General features: G+C 31.1%; 2 protein-coding genes across 5 annotated transcripts in view; one reads left to right on the top strand and one right to left on the bottom strand.

The window, feature by feature from the left end:
- Nucleotides 1-8,981, bottom strand: part of LOC140439217 (uncharacterized) — a 38,449-nt gene extending 29,468 nt beyond the window's left edge. The window contains exons 1-5 of one of the 4 annotated variants that reach the window (XM_072528985.1): nucleotides 8,892-8,914; nucleotides 8,532-8,622; nucleotides 7,953-8,312; nucleotides 4,627-4,767; nucleotides 2,746-3,073 (exon numbers count right to left, since the gene is read on the bottom strand). In XM_072528985.1, the coding sequence (XP_072385086.1) occupies nucleotides 2,746-3,073; nucleotides 4,627-4,767; nucleotides 7,953-8,280 (797 nt within the window). In that variant the 5' untranslated portion in view covers nucleotides 8,281-8,312; nucleotides 8,532-8,622; nucleotides 8,892-8,914. Of the gene's footprint in view, nucleotides 1-2,745; nucleotides 3,074-4,626; nucleotides 4,768-7,952; nucleotides 8,313-8,527; nucleotides 8,823-8,891 lie in introns of those variants that run through there. The other 3 variants (XM_072528986.1, XM_072528983.1, XM_072528982.1) reach the window with 3 other exon arrangements.
- A 337-nt stretch (nucleotides 8,982-9,318) lies between these two features.
- LOC140439216 (uncharacterized) overlaps nucleotides 9,319-20,422 on the top strand; it is a 34,675-nt gene continuing 23,571 nt past the window's right edge. Inside the window, exons 1-4 of the mRNA XM_072528981.1 lie at nucleotides 9,319-9,468; nucleotides 9,527-9,670; nucleotides 11,595-13,926; nucleotides 15,932-16,084. Coding sequence (XP_072385082.1) covers nucleotides 9,454-9,468; nucleotides 9,527-9,670; nucleotides 11,595-13,926; nucleotides 15,932-16,084 — 2,644 coding nt within the window. The 5' untranslated portion in view covers nucleotides 9,319-9,453. The remainder of the gene's footprint in view (nucleotides 9,469-9,526; nucleotides 9,671-11,594; nucleotides 13,927-15,931; nucleotides 16,085-20,422) is intronic.

Genomic DNA, 20,422 nt, shown 5'->3' with positions numbered 1-20,422 from the left:
CCCTGTATGTATGAAATGTTAGATATTTAATAGAAAATATTAGATACTTACAATTTTGCCACAGACTGAACAGTAGATTTTTCCCATATCCATAGACAGCTCTTTATAAGGTTTAATCCAAGTTGAAGCACTGGTTGTTTTAGGCATTATAAAATCACAATCTTCCTTTTTGTTACGCACAACGAGTGTTTACGCTTTGAATATCAAAACAAAAATGATTTACAAATCTGAGCATCAAATTAGAAATGTTTAGGTACCTAATTCAATAAACTGGGAGATTTTGGAAAATCCCTAAATTAGGAACAATACTATTAGCCGTTTACCTGCTGTTAAGATACAATAAATTGTAGATAGATTTGGGGATTAGATCATAAAATGCAAATGAGCGAACCCTTAGCGATTATCCAATAACTGAATGTCTCAGTGACCGAGACTTTCTAAGAATGTTGAGGGCTACTTAAATTGATCTTCTTTGAAATTGTAAATGTTTTGTACCTGTAGAGATTACGTACTTAGATCATTTCTTGATTAAAATGACTACAAAATTTTATACAAGAATTGAAATAAATTGGTATGTTTAAAAATTTTCAAATACAGTATAAAAATCTGAACTTTTATGCACTTTATGCAAACTTTTATACAAATATGCCAAAATATGATATATTTGCATAAAATATGCACAATATGCAAAATATGCAATATGCATATTTGCCGAAGTCTAATAATTATACTCTTAAAAAAGTTATATTGACTAATACTTGGTACGATCCGTATGAGAATCAGATATAAAAACAAATTCATAGGATGTATCAGCTTCCAAAACATATTCGTATAAAATTTCATTACAATGTTGCCATTAGTTTCGGCAAAATCGTAAAAAATGCGTAAATTTTTTTTCTTCAACGCCCTGTATCTTGAAAACGGATGGCGTTACAAAAATTTTTTACTAAGCAAACCCCAATTATTTTTCAGTTTTTTACCTACCCTAGAGACGGGGTTACCTTTTTTTGAAACACCCTGTATACACACTACACGGTAATTCACTGGCGTTCGATGGTATCACTCCTATGCGTCACATTTAGTAGAGGTATTTTACAGATATGTACATACATAATCTACTTGTTCGCATATCGCGTACGGTATCAGCAATTATACAATACTCGTTCTCGTTTTAATGTACATAGTTTTTATACTGAAAAATGTCTTCGCCTGAAAGGGATAGTAAAAAGTTTGTTAAAAGGAGAAGATATGTAATGAATTTAGATAAAAAAAATCAGTTGTTAGACTGTTTAGCTGCAGGAGAATCATGTGGAAGTGCCACAAAGAAGTTTAAAGTGAATGAATATACTGCAAGGACTATTAAATAGTGAGAAAACCATTCGTTCCAGTGTTTTGTATGGCACTAATTCAAGCAACAAAGAAACTTCTTTTTCGTGATCTCAAACCTTGGTAAAAATGGAAAAAGCACTGGGCCTTTGGATCGAAGATCAAAGAAAAAAGAGGATGCCAATTAGCATACGAATGATACAAAAAAATGCTCTTCGTATTTACGATAATCTACGTCTGACAACGAATATTCTAGTTTCCAAGCAAGTAACACATGATCGAAAGATTTAAAAAAAAAAGTTTCTTTACATAGCCTCAAAATCTACAGAGAATAAGATTCAGCAGACCAAGACGCGGCCAACCAGTATCCAGCTAAACTTAAAGAACTCATAGAAAGGGAGAGATATTAGCCGGAACAAGTTTTTAACGCCGACGAAACAGCCGTTTTTTGAAAAAGCTTGCCTGCTTGTGCCTTCATATCGGAAAATGAGAAATCTGCACCAGGCTTTAAAGCTGCAAAGGACAGGTTAACTGTTTTATTTTGTTGTTTCAGGTGATCACATGGTAAAAACAATACTGATTTATAAGTCTCTAAATCCACGGCCTCTTAAACATAAAAATAAAAACGAACTACCAGTATTTTAGAGGACAAATCAAATAAGCGTGGGTTACGGCAACATTGTTTACGGACTGGTTTACTAACTATTTTGTATCTAGTGTTAAGCAATATTTAACATCAAAATTGCTACCGTTTAAAGCACTTGTTCTTGTCGACAATTCTCCTGGACATCCAGAATCCTTGAATTTAATTGATTTAAATGTAAGAATAAGTTTCTACCTCCCAACACCCTTCGCTTTTACATCCTTTGGATCAGGGAATAACAGCTGCATTTAAATTTATTACCTAAAGCGCACAATCAGCCGTATCTTCGACTGCATGTAACTAGATCCTTTATTAACTGTTACCAATAGTTGGAGATAATATAATATTTTCTACTGTGTAACTATTATCAAAGAAGCCACTGATGAAATAAGCCAATCAACTATAAACGTGTGTTGGAAAAAGCTATAGCCAAAAGTTGTTATGGTAACGTCAGCAGTGCCCCATAAAACATATATGTACTAATATACGTATCCTAATTGGGGTTATATTTCATTAGCTATTTTTCTTTGGATCGTGGATCCCTCGCTAACCACGGTTTCACCAACCGCGCCTTTCTCCTCGGAACGCAACCCCCGCGGTTGAAGAGCGATTACTGTACAGCCGTCCCGACTGTAGTACAGTTTGTATTTAAAATATTGACATTTTTTTCTATAGTTTTATGAAAACATTTTGATGGTGTGTAATTCTGAAGATGAAATAATATTTAAAATTTTCAAACAAATAAAAATATAAATGAATAAGTAAAAAAAACTTACTTTAAATTACAAACCGGTACCGTCTTTAAACCATTTTCACATTCGACTATCAACGGTTCAATTGAAGGAGATGGCGTATCAAAATTATACACTTTTTCGAGCAAACTCAAGTTGAGAATGTCCTTTTTTGAGACAGATTTAAACTTTTCATCTCTGGGAGTTATAGAAGATTTTCTGTATTCTGACCAACTTCTTGGTTCTCTGGAACTAGAATAAGATCCTCTTCTATCTGAGGAAACATCGATGCTAGGAGAATATCTATTCGAAGTATCTGATCTTCGGTAGTTCCTTTGTTTTTGGTCTCTCCGCTTAAAAGTGGAACTGCGATCTGGAAATATACTTGGATATAATTTTAAAAACATAATTAAGATATTAAAAAACAACAAAATGAGCTTTTAACTAAAAGGAAGCTCATAACATTTACAACCTTATGGATCCTGTGTTTCTTCGAGAAAGGATTCATCAAGTCACACGAGAATTCGCACAAGCAGATAGGAAAATTGGCAACGTGGCGTTTAACTGCAATATTCACGAAATTAAAACGAGTTCAATAAATTTTCAATGACAAATAATATAAAGATATCTAAAAACACCAGCATAATTAGTTGGTAATTTAATTATGAATTAATCAGTAAATCAAGCCACTTCAGTGAACTTTAATAAAAACTAAACCCTTTCAGTTTGAGTTCCAAGGTGCTCATACAGAACGAAACTGTATCAGCTCAGTTTGCTGTGTTAATAGAACATGTTAAATATCGGCGGAAGTAAAGAAACTGACTGAAACACCAGTGACAAGACGCAAAAAGGTCTAAAAGACATAACCAGAATACTGAAGAAACTGAAGAAATTTATAGTGGATATTACAAAATTAGCGAGAAAAAGCTTTTCTTGAGAAACCAAACTGTACTAGTTTATTTAAAAAAATACAGTGATTGACCTTATCAAAATGCTTTTTCACAATTGGTATACAGAACGTCCAACTGCTCCCTTGCCTCAATAACCTTAGTAATATGTTAGAGAAAACACAGAGATTTTTTACTGTGGATTTGTCACTTACAAAACCATGTTGGAATTTGCTAATTTTACTCTTAACATGCTTAACATGACGAAGATTATCTTTGTTTTTAATTTTATGGACCAAATCTTGAGAGGACCAGTTCGGAAACCTGGATGTAAAGTTGCTGTCCCATATTTTGGTTTTAGGAATAGAACAATTCAAAAATGTGAAATTTTTTATTATGACAACCATTAAAAGCATTTTTAATATCCTGACATAAAAATAATGAGGACCAGTTATAATGAAAAATTAAAAGATAAAGATGCCAGTAATTACCTTGAGCATCGTTGTATGTATATACCTTTTGTTGCTTAGTAAATCAGCTATTTCACTTACTCTAATACTAAAGATGAGAGAAGGGTAATACAAATCTTCAGGCACTAATGTTCTTCTCTCTAATAACATCCTCCCGTTAATAATCAGTTAATACTGAATTAAAATTCACTTTTAGTTACAGAACTATAGGACCCGTAGGCCTACCAAACCAAGGTCCGACGGCGAGATTGATGCGACGATTCCATTTTTAATATTTTCTGAAGCTTTTTTCTTGTGGCATCTTAATACAATTTAGTATTTTTATTGGAAATAAGCCACAATTTGACTTTAAAATAAGTTTATTTTCATGTTTCGATTTGGACTTCAGAAAACTTTCTCAAAATACAAAACATTAATAAATTTTATTAAAAATAAAAATAAATCTTTACTTTTTTTATTAATATTACTAATTTGAAGTTTGGATAAACTGATTTTATCTCTTTATTCAGCTTCAGATTAGCCGTGTGTCGGTGTAAATACAAAAACAATTTTTATAATTATGAACAAACCTGGCGATGGTGCTCCATGTATACTAATAGACCTAATGGCTGTTGAAACTGCTTTTCGTCGGTTAAAATCTTCCAATTCTTTCCTTTTAATCTCTTCTATTTCTTGAATTACTGTTTTTGCTTTGTTACTGGAGTTAAGATCTGAAAAATAAAAATAATAGCGTTTACAAATATATGACAAATGCATGAGCTCAACAGAATGAGCGGTAGGAGTAAATAACTAAGGTGTCAAAAATTTTTTAGGCAACAACATGATTTGCTCATTTTTGAACACTATTATAAATGTGGATCTAAGCCATTCATTCCCCAGCATGTCCTCATGATTTACATCTCATCATGACATAGTGTATCTAGTTTCCCACCATTTTTCTTTTGTGTACTGTAGGTGAAAAAGAGTATTTATTATTACTAAATTTTGGTCTGACAAAACTGAACTACAGTTTATTCCATGAATGTACAACTATTTTGGATTATCGCGACAACGAATATTTTACTGTGCATTTTAATTAACCTAATACATTACATTATAATTTACATTAAATTATAATAAAGAGAATAAAAAAAAAAGTAAAAAAAAACATTAAATTTTGTAATACAAATTCGTTTCTTGAAGAAAATCTAGTACATTTCGGCTTCTAATTGGCTGAGGATCATATTTGTAAGACTTTGTATGTGGTATTGACTGTAGATTTATTATTCATAATTTTATTGCCTTTGTAGTCAAAAGCAATGAAGTGATCAAGATTAATGTTTATATTTCTCCTGGAATATATGCAAATAACAAACTCATATTGTAAAATGTGTTGTCTACATGAGTTTGCCAAGAGCACTTGGTAGAATTAATTACTTTCAATAAAGAAAACATCAGCAATCTATACACAAATGTTAGTTTATCACTATTTGTAATTAAGTACTAATAAAACTGGTATTTGCAGTAAAAAATTGCAAAAATCAACACTAATTTACAGAGTGATATATACACATTCACTCTCTATATGCCAGTCCCCCAACCGTATTTTAAAAATTGAGAGAATTTACTACTGTACAAATCAACACATTCAACTGTTTAAATTGATACTTTCCTACTGGATTCAAAACACTCGTATATCCATGGAATAGACTGTAATTGATTACCCCTCTCGTTTCAGGTTATATCAACATAGTTTCCCAACTGTACCTTGCTCCACCTTATCATTAAAGTCGTACTGATGATATTGATGTGTTGGGTTTTTATTATCCTTATCACCTTTTTTAAGCTATTATAAAATGTATCATTTTGACACTACACAGTTTGAGAAAGAGGAGAGAAATGAAGTTAAAAATAAAATCTTTTCATAACTTTGGTAACCTAATTGCTAGCAGAAGAGGTTTTATCAGGTGCCCCCCAAGGGGGCCACTGTTCGCCATTACTATTTAATCTCTTTATAAATGATATTTCTGATAATCTTGAATCATTATAACTTTTTGCAGATGACTTAAAGTTATATAGATGTATAAAATCTATAGTTGACATACATATATTGCAAAAGGATATTGACAGGTTGTGGGACTGGAGTATACAGAATAATCTTAGATTAAATATCGATAAATGCTTTTATATCAGTTTTTTAGGGGGAATAAACAATATGACTCAAACTATCTTATGAATAAATGGCTGGTATGGCTACAGAAAAACATTGGAAGGACATCAGTATTAAAAAACAATCCTCATGGTATTTATAAAGGTAAATGCAATAGACTGTTAACTTGTTGATTAATGAAAACTGAAAATGGGGGCATCTTACATGACCCCCTGTAGCTAGTGGGGTTTTATCGACTTACATTACCTCTGATCTGTGCTGGAGTCTAGGGCTAACTAGGGAATAATGTTAACTTAAGATATAAAAATTAAGTTAGAGACCTGGGCATCACTTTTAATGAAAGCATTAATTTCAATGACCATATTTCACGGATTACATTGAAAGGTCTTAAACTTCTTGGATTTACATTAAGAAACTATAGTGAGTTCCTAATGTATGTAACGAAAGTTGTGTATTGTTCTCTTGTATGCTCTCAACTAGAATATGGCACGCTAGTCTTGTCTCCTATGTATGACCAGTATATCAATTCCTTTGAAAAAGTACAGAATCAGTTTCTTAGGTATTGAGGTTACAAAATGGGAATTCCTGTTGCAAAGGTAGACAAAAAGTAATTTTAGATAGATTAAATCTAACAACACTTTATAACACACGAATTCTGTTTGATTCCGTATTTATTTATAAATTGTTAAATAACTTAATTCAATATCCGCAACTTTTAAGTAAAATAAAATATTCCACAGCATAGACTAAGATCTTTTGAACTTTTTCATATAAATTTTCATGCTACCAATTACGCTTACAATTATCCATTTGATAGGGCCTTGAGATTTTTAAATAGTCACTGTGATGTAGATCCTTTTAATTTAAGTTTAAATCAATTTAAAACCATGATTTATAGTAAACTGTAGAATTATTTCTAAGTATTGTATTTTAGAGTGTAGTTATAAGATAAATTAGATTAAAAAATATAATGTTATTATAATGCTGTAATGGGGTGATCGCATGTATTTAATAAATAAATAAAATAAAAAAATAAATAAATAAAAAACGATGTTAGCAATAGAATGGAGTCAAGATCACTACATATGGTAAAAATATCAGCCTTAAGACCTTCAGATTAAGTAGAATTCATCCAGAGTAAACAATTTTTTTATTATACAAATTTCATATCTTTAAAATAATAATATGTATCTGTAATGTTACTATATTATCCATCTAATTTCTTACATAAGGCCCATATAGGTCCATCAAGTGGCATAATATTATAGATAGTTGAAAACAGATCTTACATTGTGACTCCAACCTTAAGTTTTGATGATCATATTTAATGCTTTTTGTTTTACCTGATTGGCAGGCTACACAATTAATGTAAAAATGTTATAATAAATAATAATGTTATCATAAATAAATTAAATATTAAAAAATCACTAAATGTTAAAAATCTAGAAATTGATTGAAGAAGTTTTAATAAACATTTTACATTAAAATAGAAATATTAACAGGCTTATTAAAAATGTGCTCTAAAAGGGCATTATTCAATTATTTTGAAAGCAGAAAAAATCATATTTTTTTAACAAAATTTTGGTCATCTGACATGCTTGCCTCATTCTTTATATGAGATGACAGAGGTTTTAGTAGTAGTAGTGGAAAAATCACACTTTTTCCATTAGCTCATTTGAACAGGAAATGATTTGTGTATGATCATAAAATGTTTTGATGAAAAATTCATGGTAGGTATATACTTACTTTTTCTAGTTTTTTTGGCCTGAAATTTCACAGGCTTTCCTTCTGTAACAATTAATTTATCTTCTTTAATAGAAGCTTTTCCTACTTGTTTGCTATAAGCCTGAAGTCTTTTCTTAGCTAAAAATACATTTGTTGGGTTAGTTTTTATAACAGATTCTTCAGATTTTTCATTTTTGGTATCACATTCACCCTCTATGCCCTCATTTGAACCTCTTGAACAAGTAGGACTTTCTGGAGGAGCTTCATCTAATAGTAAATCTGTTACAGATTGTAAATCAGTGACAATTTCTTCTGGCTGATCAATCCATTCTGAATGCCAAGATTCCATTATAAAATGTTAAGATACATTTTTTTATATACCTGAAATATATATTACTTAGATAAAATCAGTGAATAATACTTAAATAGTGCACGTTAACATATTTTTTATACATAAAAAAATGGAATGAAACTATAAATATTGTTAACCTGGTTTTCAGAGCTATATATTCAATAACCAAAATTAGGTGATGTGGGTATGAAAATGATTTACTCGACTTAAACTATTACATTTAGATACAAGATACAATATTTACCTACATGCAATAAAATGATCTCGAAGTTATAATCGTTTCTTCTCATAAACTTGTATCAGCAATAGTAAGTAACTCTCTCCAGGCCGATTAAATATCTTGAATATTTAGGAAAATTATAATCATAAAGAATATAAAACAAATATATAAAGTAGTGAGTTACTAATAAAATTAAAAGTAAATATATGCAATTATTTATACATCGATAATTAAATTAATTAAACAATATGAACAATTTCTACAAAGTCCCAATTTATTTCTGTTTTTACTACTTCAATGGCAAATAAGCAATAGAATTAGAAGACAATGTTGCCAACGTGCATTCCAAATTTATTTAATATTTATTTTATTCCAATTATTTACCTACATTAAAGAATACTACAAATAAATTTTAAGAATTAAGATTTTAGTCCATTATGTTGACTGACATTATGATTAAATTAAAACAATAAATTTTTTGTTGAATACAAAATTTTACACCCAGTAATGTATTGTATTGTTAATGTTGGTGATCCTGATTTTGATCTTTGTCAATTGTCATTTTTATATCATAGGCGTAGGATTTTTGAATATTTAATCAATAAATAGCAATTTATATTTAGCATTTTGTATCATATACATATCAACTGTTATATCTTATTGGTATCTTAAATGCTTGCGACAAATTTAACATGTTTCTTTTAAACTTTATAAGAAAAACAGTAATTTTAAGAAAATAGTAAAATTTTCCTATATATAAAAAGGAGACAGCGACTGATAGTGGCAACACTGTGTGACACTGTTGCTAACTTACCATTTGGCGTTGACAGGGCAAAAGAAAAACTAAAAGAGATAGATTTATTTTTAAAACGTAGCCATATTTGTTTGTCTCTACTATTTCAAGATTTTCAAGTTGCTTTGTATGCTAATCAGAAATATATTTATCTAAAATGAATATGAATATGGTAAGTAATATTAAATTGGTCTTTAATCAAAGCAATTCAACATTTTTCTTTTCTTTAGATACCAGCTTCAGATGAGGATGATGATATAGAAAGTCTTAGAAGAGCAGCTTTGCACTCATTAAAGAAAAAGAATTCATTTTCTGGCACACAACACGGCTTTTATTACCCGAATTTTCGAGGTGGAAGAAGGGGATCAAAAAGTGTAAGTTGTTAATACTTTAGTCATAACTGCCATGTACATAGATCGATACTTTGATTAGTATAATTGCCCAATAATTCAAAATTAAATTTTCCCCAGCATATTAAGATTAAAATACCAAATGAAATGTTTTATTGCGTAAAATGTGAAAATGGATTTTTAATTTCATTGTGTAAAGTGTGTTTTGTTCAAAATGCTATGACCCTATCTAAATGTGTAATTTATTTATCTATTACAAATTTCTAAATTTTTAATTAAAGTGTATAATACAAAATGTCCTAGTTAATATTTACTCCGTAAAAATCTTAAAGTGAAAACGTTCATTAACATTAAAACATGAACATAAATAATAATTTAGATGCTGGTCAAAACAAATTTGGAATCAGGGAATGTAAAATACAAACAAAAGATATATAAAATGCTATATAAAGTAAGATATTCTTCGATTTCTCTGCAATTTTACACACTTATTCTTTATAATAATGACTAATAAATTTAGTAATATTTTTTTGTTACATTTTTTAAATTTTTGACCAATTGGAAGTGACAGGAAATTGCAATAATAATTGTAACTTAAAACAAAAAATTATTCACATGCAGTTTATTTACAAAATAAAACTGCATCCATTAAAACAAAAGCTAAGTAAATATTTATTTTTGAAATTTTAAAATACTTCTCACCAAACGAAGTCCATAACGAAATTAACCTGCTTAACCCTCATAAAGCTCCAGGATTTGACCTTATAACTGGCGAAATCTTAAAAAAAACTCTCAAGAAAAGGTGTCGTCTTAATAACCATTATTTTTATTAGCCTCCTGAGGCTATGCTATTTTCCAGTGCAATGGAAGTATGCACAAATTATAACGATACCTAAACCTTGTACACCTCTAACTGAAGCCAGTTCGTAGACTGATAAGTCCCCTTCCGACTTCATCAAAAGTCTTTGAAAGGTTAATCCTTAACAGAATAGAAACAATAATATCTATAGAAAATAGATAGAAGAAATAAAGTAGACTTACTCACAATCAATTTAATTTTACTACCCAAAACGACCAGTTTCGCTTTCTAAAATTTACAAAGCATCTTTAGGTCAAGCGGTACAAAGTAAATTAAATGCTGAAATTATAAAAAGCCCATATTAGGGTGCTGTCTTATAAAAATATAGATCAAAAAAGTTATAGTAATTATGCCAATATTACATGTCTGTGTTTATTAATATGCATAAAATTGATTTAGCAGACAAAATAACAACCCACAAATTGGTAAGAGATAATCTATTGAATTGTAATAAATTAGAAATAAACAAAATATTACTTACATGCCGGTACAAGAATTTTTATATAATGTTCTAGCGAAACCAGTTGTTTTGGGTAGTAAATTGATTGTGACTAAGTCTAATTTATTTCTTTTACCTATTTGAAATGGACTCACACAAGCAACACATTCATGACATGATCTATAGAAAGCCTTATCTCAGATCATCAGTTTGGTTTTTGCTCAAATCACTCCACCATTCAACAGTGCCATAGATTGTTCAACAAATTAAAAGAGAGCCTAGAAGGGAAATAAACATGGATATGAAAAAAGTCCAAACTGTCGATATACCAAATGTATATCAACCATCTTTCCATGCTCTTCAAATTGAGGAACTATGATAAGTTGAACTTTAACTGTCTGGTAATACCAACCCACTAACTACTGCAGTGGCAGTGAATGCGTAAATTCCTAATTATGTAAAATGTAAAATATAGTAAGATTCATTATTCAAAGCATAGCTAGCCAGAAAGACAAAAATTTAAATTTAGTAGTTAAGCACAAAATGGATCTGTAACTTTGAATTAGAATATACAATCTATTTTATAACAGAATCTAGTTTCAGATGTCTCCTCTACTTCACATTCTTTGAATCAACTCTTTTATTTTCAGGGCAATTTTAATGGGGTTAGAAATACCAATTTAATCTCCCTGACTCCTGTTCAACCCATCTCAGACACAAAGAATGATTCGCCTACTAAAGAAGTAAATGTTGAAGATGGTTCCAGTAAATTTAATAGGTATAATAAATCTGATAGATCAGGCAGTGAATCTGAAGAGGACCCTCTAGTTGGAATTAGTTCAGTAGCTGATGTGAAAAAATCTGAGAGCTTAGATGAACTCATGCAAGAGTTAGATAGTCAGATTGGTGGTACACCTAATATAGATACAGATAAGGATCTCTTAGAAAAGACAAACAAAGAGGGAGAGCAGTCTTTAGAACAACCAGAACAATCTCAGCCCCAAGTAATTACAGTTGTAAATATGAACAATAGTAACCCTATAATTATAAACCCAAGTCAAGATATACCAGGGTTAGAAGAACATTTTTCAAACCCTGCACCACCTGGAACTATGAGAAAACGTCCTAGGTCAAGATCACCATTTGGAAAAAATCGTTTCCGTAAAAGACAACACAAATTTTTTCCACCTATGATACCGCCTCAGCCTATTATGCCCTTTATTCCCCCAGAACATTTTCAGCCACAATTATTACCATTTATCCCACCCATACAAGAACCAATATTTATACCTCAAGGTTTTAACATGATTCCACAACCTGCTCCTCATCCTTATTTTGAGAGACCTCTATCACCTCTGGCTATTAACACAGAATCTCTTACGACAGCTACGATGGCGCCTTTATCTCCTAGAAGTGCCGCTTTCGTTATGCAGAATAAAGCGATAATTGAGAAAAGGCGACGATCTCCTAGAAGGTCGTATTCTAGAAGCCCTTCTCGCAGTTTATCTCGTAGCCCAAGAAGATCGTTGTCACCAAGAAGACGATCAATGACGCCTCCTAGACGATTTAGAAGATCTGTCTCTCCAAGACGATTTTCAAGATCGCCAAGAAGATTTTCACCTTCAAGAAAACGATCTCTCTCGCCAGCTAAACGACGATCCGATTCTCCCAAAAGAAAAGTCACAGAGAATCTTCCATCACAAAATAAACCACCCATACACAATAGATTGGGTCTTAAATCAGACAAGCCAGAAGAAAACAAGGAAATACCAAGTGAAAAAGAAATGCCTGCAGAAGTTAAAGAAGAAGAACTTCTGGATCCAGTACTTGCAGCAAGAAAGAAGAAGTTTGAAACTAACGAGATTAAGAAGAAAGAAGGAATAATTAGGTTAAAACCGAAGGAGGACAAACCGAAAGAAGAGGAACAAGATTTGATAGAAGAAAGTAAAGTAGAAATTAAAGAAGATACATTAGAAATAAAATTACAAAAGGAAGATAAACTGGAAGACAATATTTCAAAAGAGCATAAGCCAGAAGTAGCAAAAAGACTAAAAGAAGACAAACCAGGAGTAATAAAAAAGCCAGAATTAAAGAAAACAACACCTAAAACTACTAGTGCACAAAAAAAATCAACTACAACTACTAGTAAAACCACAAACACTGTACCAACAACAAAACCGACTACTACTGCTACAACCTCGAAGTCAGCCCAAACAGAAGCTGCTGATGCAGTTTCAAAATCTAATAAAACAGAAGTTAAAAAAACAGAAGAAAAACCTAAAGATCCTATAATTTCATCAAAGAATACAGTAGAAGATGATCCTGATGAATTTAAAGAACTAGAAAGGCTTCTTTTTGATGATAATGCTACTATAGATGAAATATTAGATCATAAAGTAGAAGATATATTTTCAGACGAAGAATCTGCCAGTGATAATGAAGGTAGATTCAAAGCAAAGGAGAAAAAAGCGGAGAAGAAAGTGCCAGTGCTTTCATTTAGCAAATTAGTAAATGGAACTAAACCAGAAATAAAGGCCGAACCATTACCTGATTCTTCAAAATCTTCAAATAATAGATACCAAAACAGGTATGCTGATAGGAGACCCAGGACACAACCAACTCCAAAGCCACCATCTAAAATTGAAGTACAAAAAGAAAAGAAAGAGAAGATAACTGCTCCTCCTGTTGAACAAAAGCCTGCTAGACAAAAAATAACTTTATTGACTGAGAAGAAAGCCCCTCGTCCGATAAAACAAGATCGCAAAATCGAGATTAAGATAAAAAATCCGTCAAAATATGAAAAGGGCTCCAAACCAAAATCTAAAGCAGAATCTAGTGTTCCAATTCAGAAAATTATTGTACCTATTCGAGATGACTCTGATGACAGCTCAGACGATGAAGAAGTTATTATAGAATCGGACGAGAGCTCTATAGATGACGGAGATGATGATACTTACGATGATGAAGAGACTGTGAGAGAAGGTTAGTACAATTTTATTTGTGTTAGATCATACATAATTCGCCAAAATGAACAGTATCAAAAATTTATAACATTTTTAGTGATTGCATTCTTAGTTATGCAGTTAACTATGTAAAGTACTTCTTCTGTCTTTATAAATTATTTATAGCATATTTTGTTTTTTTATAAAATTTTATATGAGTCATAAGCCGTCTATCCCGGAATACCAGTGTACTATCCTCTCCTAAAACTGTGGGGGAGATGACCCAAATATGTATTTTAACACATCTGATTAGATGGTATTAATTTAAGGGTTCTGTCATATCCTGTTTTGTAGAAGTTGCGAGCCTTCTTTCTCGAATAAGCTGCCAATACTAATAATGAAATATTTGTAAAGGTCTTTCCCTAATGTTTTGATAAATGTCAAATATTGCACATTCAGCCAAGAGACATTACATTTTTTTTCTTTGTTTCCTGTTGGTAATTAAATTTTCTACAAGTGCCGCTGAGAAAAAATCTGTTTCCCTTTCTAGCAGTCCTTATTATTCTGATCCAGTAAGTATCTAGGACAAAATATGGGTGCCTCACCTGCAGCCCAGCCCATTCGATATTTCCAAAATCCCGGTCATTTGGCAAGAATGAGTGGTCCACATGGACCATGAATTTGTGATCAGTTGTTTCAATTCTCTTCTTTGGATCTTCAATAATACTTTTCCACATTAGCAACTAATTTATGTTCCTGTTCTGTTCAGGACACACATAACTGTAAGCCATTAAATGTTTTACCCATTTGCAATGATCTTTCATGTATTTTAATGTGCATGAATCACCTTCTTAAGATTCTCTGAAAAACGAGGTCTCTTCCCACACACATGTGTAAGCCCCACCTGTTACAGGGTTATAAATTCCTAAATTATAGACATACATTTTCAGTAAGCAATTAATATTGATAGTTTCGGCAAACCTTTGAAGTACCTTTGAAGATAAAAGGAGTAAGAATTTCTCCTTCGTTTTGTTTAAAAATTGGGTATCATGCTCTAGGAATGTTCTGATGTTTTTTGCTCTTTGTAAATGGAATTCATGTTAAAATTTAAACCTTTTTCATGACCATCATCACTAGCTTCTATTTTTAAGTTTACCCTATAACATAAATGTGTATCTTTAAATGGAGTATGAAAGGAAATATTAAATTCTGTAACAAACAAATTTTGATTAACTGCTTCCTTCACAATATTGTGAGAGGCTGTTTTTTCTCTGCTGTATGTTCTTTATAGAGATCATACATTGTTAGAATATTAAGGTCTGGACTAAGATATTTCCTATTTGGATTGTGAGTCCTTGTGTAATGGCTTTCATACTTGGGAATCCTATTAATATGGTCTTTTATTAAGGAAAGTGCTTCATCACATGTTTTATTAATTGGCTCATGCTTTCCTCAATTATCTTTAGGAGATTTACCAAATTCTTCCTTTTTTTGTGCCCTTTGGACTCTTTCGTTAGACACCGAAAAGATATCTAAAAAAATTTTTGCGTATCATCAATTTTTATTTAGAAAATATTTATAAATGACCAACTTTCGATCTTTTCGAAAATTAAATACTCCTGTTGTGCAAATAAAAATTAGAAAAGGGCTGTGCCGCTTGGCCAAATCTTGATCTGACAACGACTACCAAAAGTTTTTGTAGGAACTGCACAAAAAATGATTATCAGCACCTCTATTGACCAGATTACAAACCTTGTTTATTTACATTTATCATTTATATCCATACAAGGGATACCATATCAGTTAGCAATGTAGGAAATCAAAGAAGCGGACTTGTCCACTTTTTCGCTTGAAAAAACAAAGGATTCTCTTTCTATTAGAAACATCTTGAGCTCTCTAGCGGTCATAATGTATTGAGTGTGAAATGTCATAGACATCTTTTCAGCACTTTTTATTTTGGCGAATATTGTGCTACGACATCTTAAAAACATAACTCATTGATATTTTTCCCTTTTACTATAATCAATCTTATGTTTTTTTATCAGGTGACCTCAGAGCTCAGCTAAGTAGAAAAAGAGCTGAAAAACTGAAACTTCCATCTGCTGAGGTTTCAAGCAGGATCTTGCAGTATGCCTTACAAGGTGCGATTTTTAAGAAGGCAAAGAAAAAATCAAAGAAGAAGAGTTTATCCAGCAGCGGTAAGTAGCTGAATTATATTATGTAGAAAGAGTTTTATTTTTAATTTATGACTTTCAAGAGTCTTTTCCATGTTGATTTGGATCTTCCATTTGTCTGTGTAGTCTGCTATTATCTCCAGATGTTTTTCTAATCTCTAGATGATTCTTCTGTTGTCCTTGACTGCAGTGTAGATCCCTGTGTCATATGCGTAGAGGGCTATGTTTGTTCTGGCATCAGTGAGTAGATCTGAAACAAAAATGTTATATAATAACCGTGATAAAGTGCTGCCCTGAGGCATCCCTTCTTGAACTGCTTGTATCCTAGACTGCCCTTCTAGAACTGCTCAAATATGCGTTATATATGTTGACTAGATACTGAAACAGCCTAGCTCTTAACGTCTTGAAGGTTAGGGCTTTTTTCCAAACTGTGTTGGAGCCTTTTCATGTCTAATATTGCCAATCCCCTTCTTTTGTTTCTGTTGAAGTCAATTTTTGCTTCATTGAATTACTCTTGCTAATTGTATTTCGCAATTTCTTCCTTTTTTTGAATCAAATTTTTGAATAAAAATGTTTGGCAACAAGAATAAATTAATGAATGGTCACATCTCTATTGTATTTAGATCTTTTACAGGCCTTGAAAACAAATAAAGAAAACTTTAGTCGAAATGTAATGTAAATGTGTATAGAAACTTACTGTATATATTATTTTATACACACCTCATGTACATAAATGAAGTATATCTCTCTCTGAAGATTCTAACTAACGGCCGGAGAAAAAATGTGAGCTTGGTTGTGACCATGATTGGGTAACTTTGAAATCGACAGCTTTCAATCGCAACCATTTTGAATTTATCTTTTACCTTGAAATCTTGTCGACCTTCAAAGTGAAGATCGAATAAAAAAGTAACTGAAGATTCTGATGAGAATAAATCAGGTCAAACACTCAATTGTCTCGTAGTGTAGTTGAGTTCAGACTGTCAAGATGTTTAATTGCGAGTAATCCTACTGTTTTCCTAATATAGTACGATGTTATTGAAATTTGTAAGTTTTTTTTACAGAATTTGATCTGACATTACTAGTTTGTTACATTATTTTATTGACGAATAACTTTCTTCCTAGAAATCGCTGCTATTAGAAAAATAATTCACGCTGACTGTTTGTCAAGAAACTTTAACAGATCGATAAATGGCAGTAGAATAGTGAAAATTTACACTAACAGAAAATTTACAGTTAGAAATGAATTCCCATTTTCAGGTATTTAGTATTTTATATCATCCATTTCAGAAACAGACGTTCCTTAAACTTGATATATTTTTTTTACTTTATTTCTGACTGTTAAAATTTCGTTTTCACGTTGATATCTTGTCCTTAACCTTTAAAAAGTCTGTAAAGTAATTACGGAGTAATAGATCAACACATGATAAACCAGAACATATTAAGAGCAAGTTTTGTATTGAGAAACTATTGTGTTATGAAGAGACGGTGAATTTGAATTTTTACAACTTCAAATCCATCAACAATTTGTCGAGATAATTAAAAAAAACATTTTTTGCACTATTTAATAAATATTAATAAACCGTTGCAATAATGACCGTAAGTAACATGTATCGTTTTTATCTCCTATTTATATCATAAAATCTCAAAGTTTCTATTAAATAGGTACTTAAAGAATTACGTTTTAGAATTTCGAACGGGAAAGGATAATCTAAATGTTTATTTACGCAGCCAAATTGCCTCGGGTTAAAGCAAACGCCGTCTTTCTTTTTATATCGTTATTCTCTGTTTTGCCTATAGTAATTTTAAAATAACTGATTTTTCAATCAATATACTTAGGCCAGAAAAAGTCGCGGGTGTTTTTACGGGGTCAATAAATAACCCTGAGATCCTCCGCTAAGTTGGTAAGTCAGGAAGCTAGTACCGCGGAGGAAACGTTTTTAAGTCACAAATTATTTTTGCAAAAAATGTCTTTAAATAAGCCGTTAAAAAAGTGATGATTTTTGCTAATAAATAGAAGAATAACTTTGTAATTTTTTATGGTTTATTTTTCTAATTAAATGGACCAAAAAACTGGTTGAAAAACACACATTTAACACAAAAAAAACCTTCCACAATCAATTGAAGCCAAGTTACTAATGAAAAAGATCATATCCCTCTTGTTCATAAATATTAAGAGTTGAAATTTTTGCAGATTGTCAATGAATACCTATATTTTATGACGCATATGATAATTGTGCAATTTGTGTAATTTAAAATAAGTAATAGCTCTTTAAATTGAAGCGAGTCCGCCAGATTTTGAGATTGAAACCTTAAATGGGAGTGCCCTGAACAATTTGCAATATCTCCGGTTCTAGAAAATTTAGAACCTTAATTCTTTTTTTTTTAACCCATGTTAGTCGACAAAATATTAAAAGTTGGATTATTTTCATGTCCCTGAAATCTCGAAAAATGCTGGAAAATTCACAATTTCCATAAGAAGCCATTACATGACTTCTTAAAAATTATTAATAGTTATGAGGAAGCCGAACCTTATAGGAAGATTTAAGTCCAGACGGCGATGACAAATATAATCACTTATAAGTATTCCACATAAGAATGTAATAATTTTTTTAAATAAATATTGAAATTATAAATGTATCTTTAAATATGATAAATTTAGTTTAAAAAAAATAATTAATTAAAATGACAGTAAAATATTAAACATGTATTCTTATAATGATCAAGTACTATGTATCATTAATTTACAAAAATGTATGCAAATACATTGCTTTTGACGAATTTAATGTAGAGATAAGGATTGAATAGTTGAGTATTCATATTGCTCAAAAATTTTAAAAAGTAGTCAAATCGAATAGGCTTTTCCACATATGAATTGCTTGAATGAGTTATGTCCATATTATTTCACAATCATTGTATTTACTTTAATTTTATATTTATTATCCAAAATAATATTTCTTTAAAATATCCCTCAATAACAGCCCAAAATATCTATGGAAAATGTTTCTTTAAATTCAAACAAATTTAAGGGTTAAAAAAATAAAAATTTCGCTGATCTATAAATAGGACGCTAGCCTATAATGAATTTTAACTAACAAACCGATCTGTTTGAACTTTGGCATACTTATATTGACACATAACAGCCAATGTTATATCAGTGGCGGCTCATGTGGTAAAAGTTTGGGTAGGCCATGCCAGCAAATTACATATAACTATGTGTAATCAGTGACGGATCCAGAGGGAGGGGTCACGGGGTCATGACCACCCCTTAACCAATTTTTTAATGATTTCTCTGTTCATTTTAACTTCTGCGTTGTATCTAATTTTTGCGATTTTTGACTTTTCATCTAGCAAATCGCTAACAGAAAACACTCCCTTCTGTACATCCTTAAAGGACAGGAAATTACTTAAATGTTCCTTGCAACTGGAATTTTAAGGAGGCAGACATATTTTTTAAATCAAAGTATCCTTCACAATTCCATACACATTTCTTATTAGAAAATAACAAACACGGCCAACAATATAGTCTGTTTTTCGTAATACTTCCAGACAACCATTTGTAGACATCATATCAAGAGCAATAAAAAGTACGCACCTTTTTCCCATCTTTTTGGTCAATACGCAATGTTGGAGTAGGCCTTTTATTCATAATAATTTTTTTTTCTATAAATTTCAGTTCTTCTAGATAATGGCGATTCCAATAGTGAAACAACAATGTCCAAACACTCACTATCAACATTACTATTACTGCAACCTGGTAAAGCGTCATAAAAACTCATTTTTATGTGTCAATTATAAAACAATCTCACATATATAAGTTGCATACAATCAGGCGATATAGAAATCATGCAAATGTGATTTTTTTCTTCGAATTTTACGAATTTTTTTAAATTTATTTGGGCAACCGTGCACTTGTTTGCAATTGTGTTGTTTGTTTAAAAATATGTTACAATTATAGATTATGCTACATATTTTTTTATCATAATTTAAAAGAAAATTTATATTACAATGCGATAATTACGTTACAAGTGACAACGATGGTCGCCGTAGGCCCGATCGTCTGGTGCCTAAACAGCAAGCATAAACACGACAATATAAATCGTTGTCCGTCAAGCTGCTTACTTCAAACGCTTTTTGTACGGGGATCTTATGTGAGCTGGGTCGGCCTGTTCCGATCGGGCCTATTAATGATTTTTAAAATGCCTGAATACGATTCGATGCTTTCTGTGGTAATATAATAACATAGTTGTTTTAACGGACGCTAATGTATTGAGTGATTTAGTACATTTAAAAGTTATTTACATGCATTAACATAATTGTTGAATATATGTTTTTCAATTTTAAAGCTCTTAAAATTATTGGGTA

The sequence above is a fragment of the Diabrotica undecimpunctata genome, chromosome 4 (assembly GCF_040954645.1).
Source record: "Diabrotica undecimpunctata isolate CICGRU chromosome 4, icDiaUnde3, whole genome shotgun sequence".
Classification (NCBI taxonomy): domain Eukaryota; kingdom Metazoa; phylum Arthropoda; class Insecta; order Coleoptera; family Chrysomelidae; genus Diabrotica; species Diabrotica undecimpunctata.
This window is presented reverse-complemented; position numbering and strand designations above follow the sequence as displayed.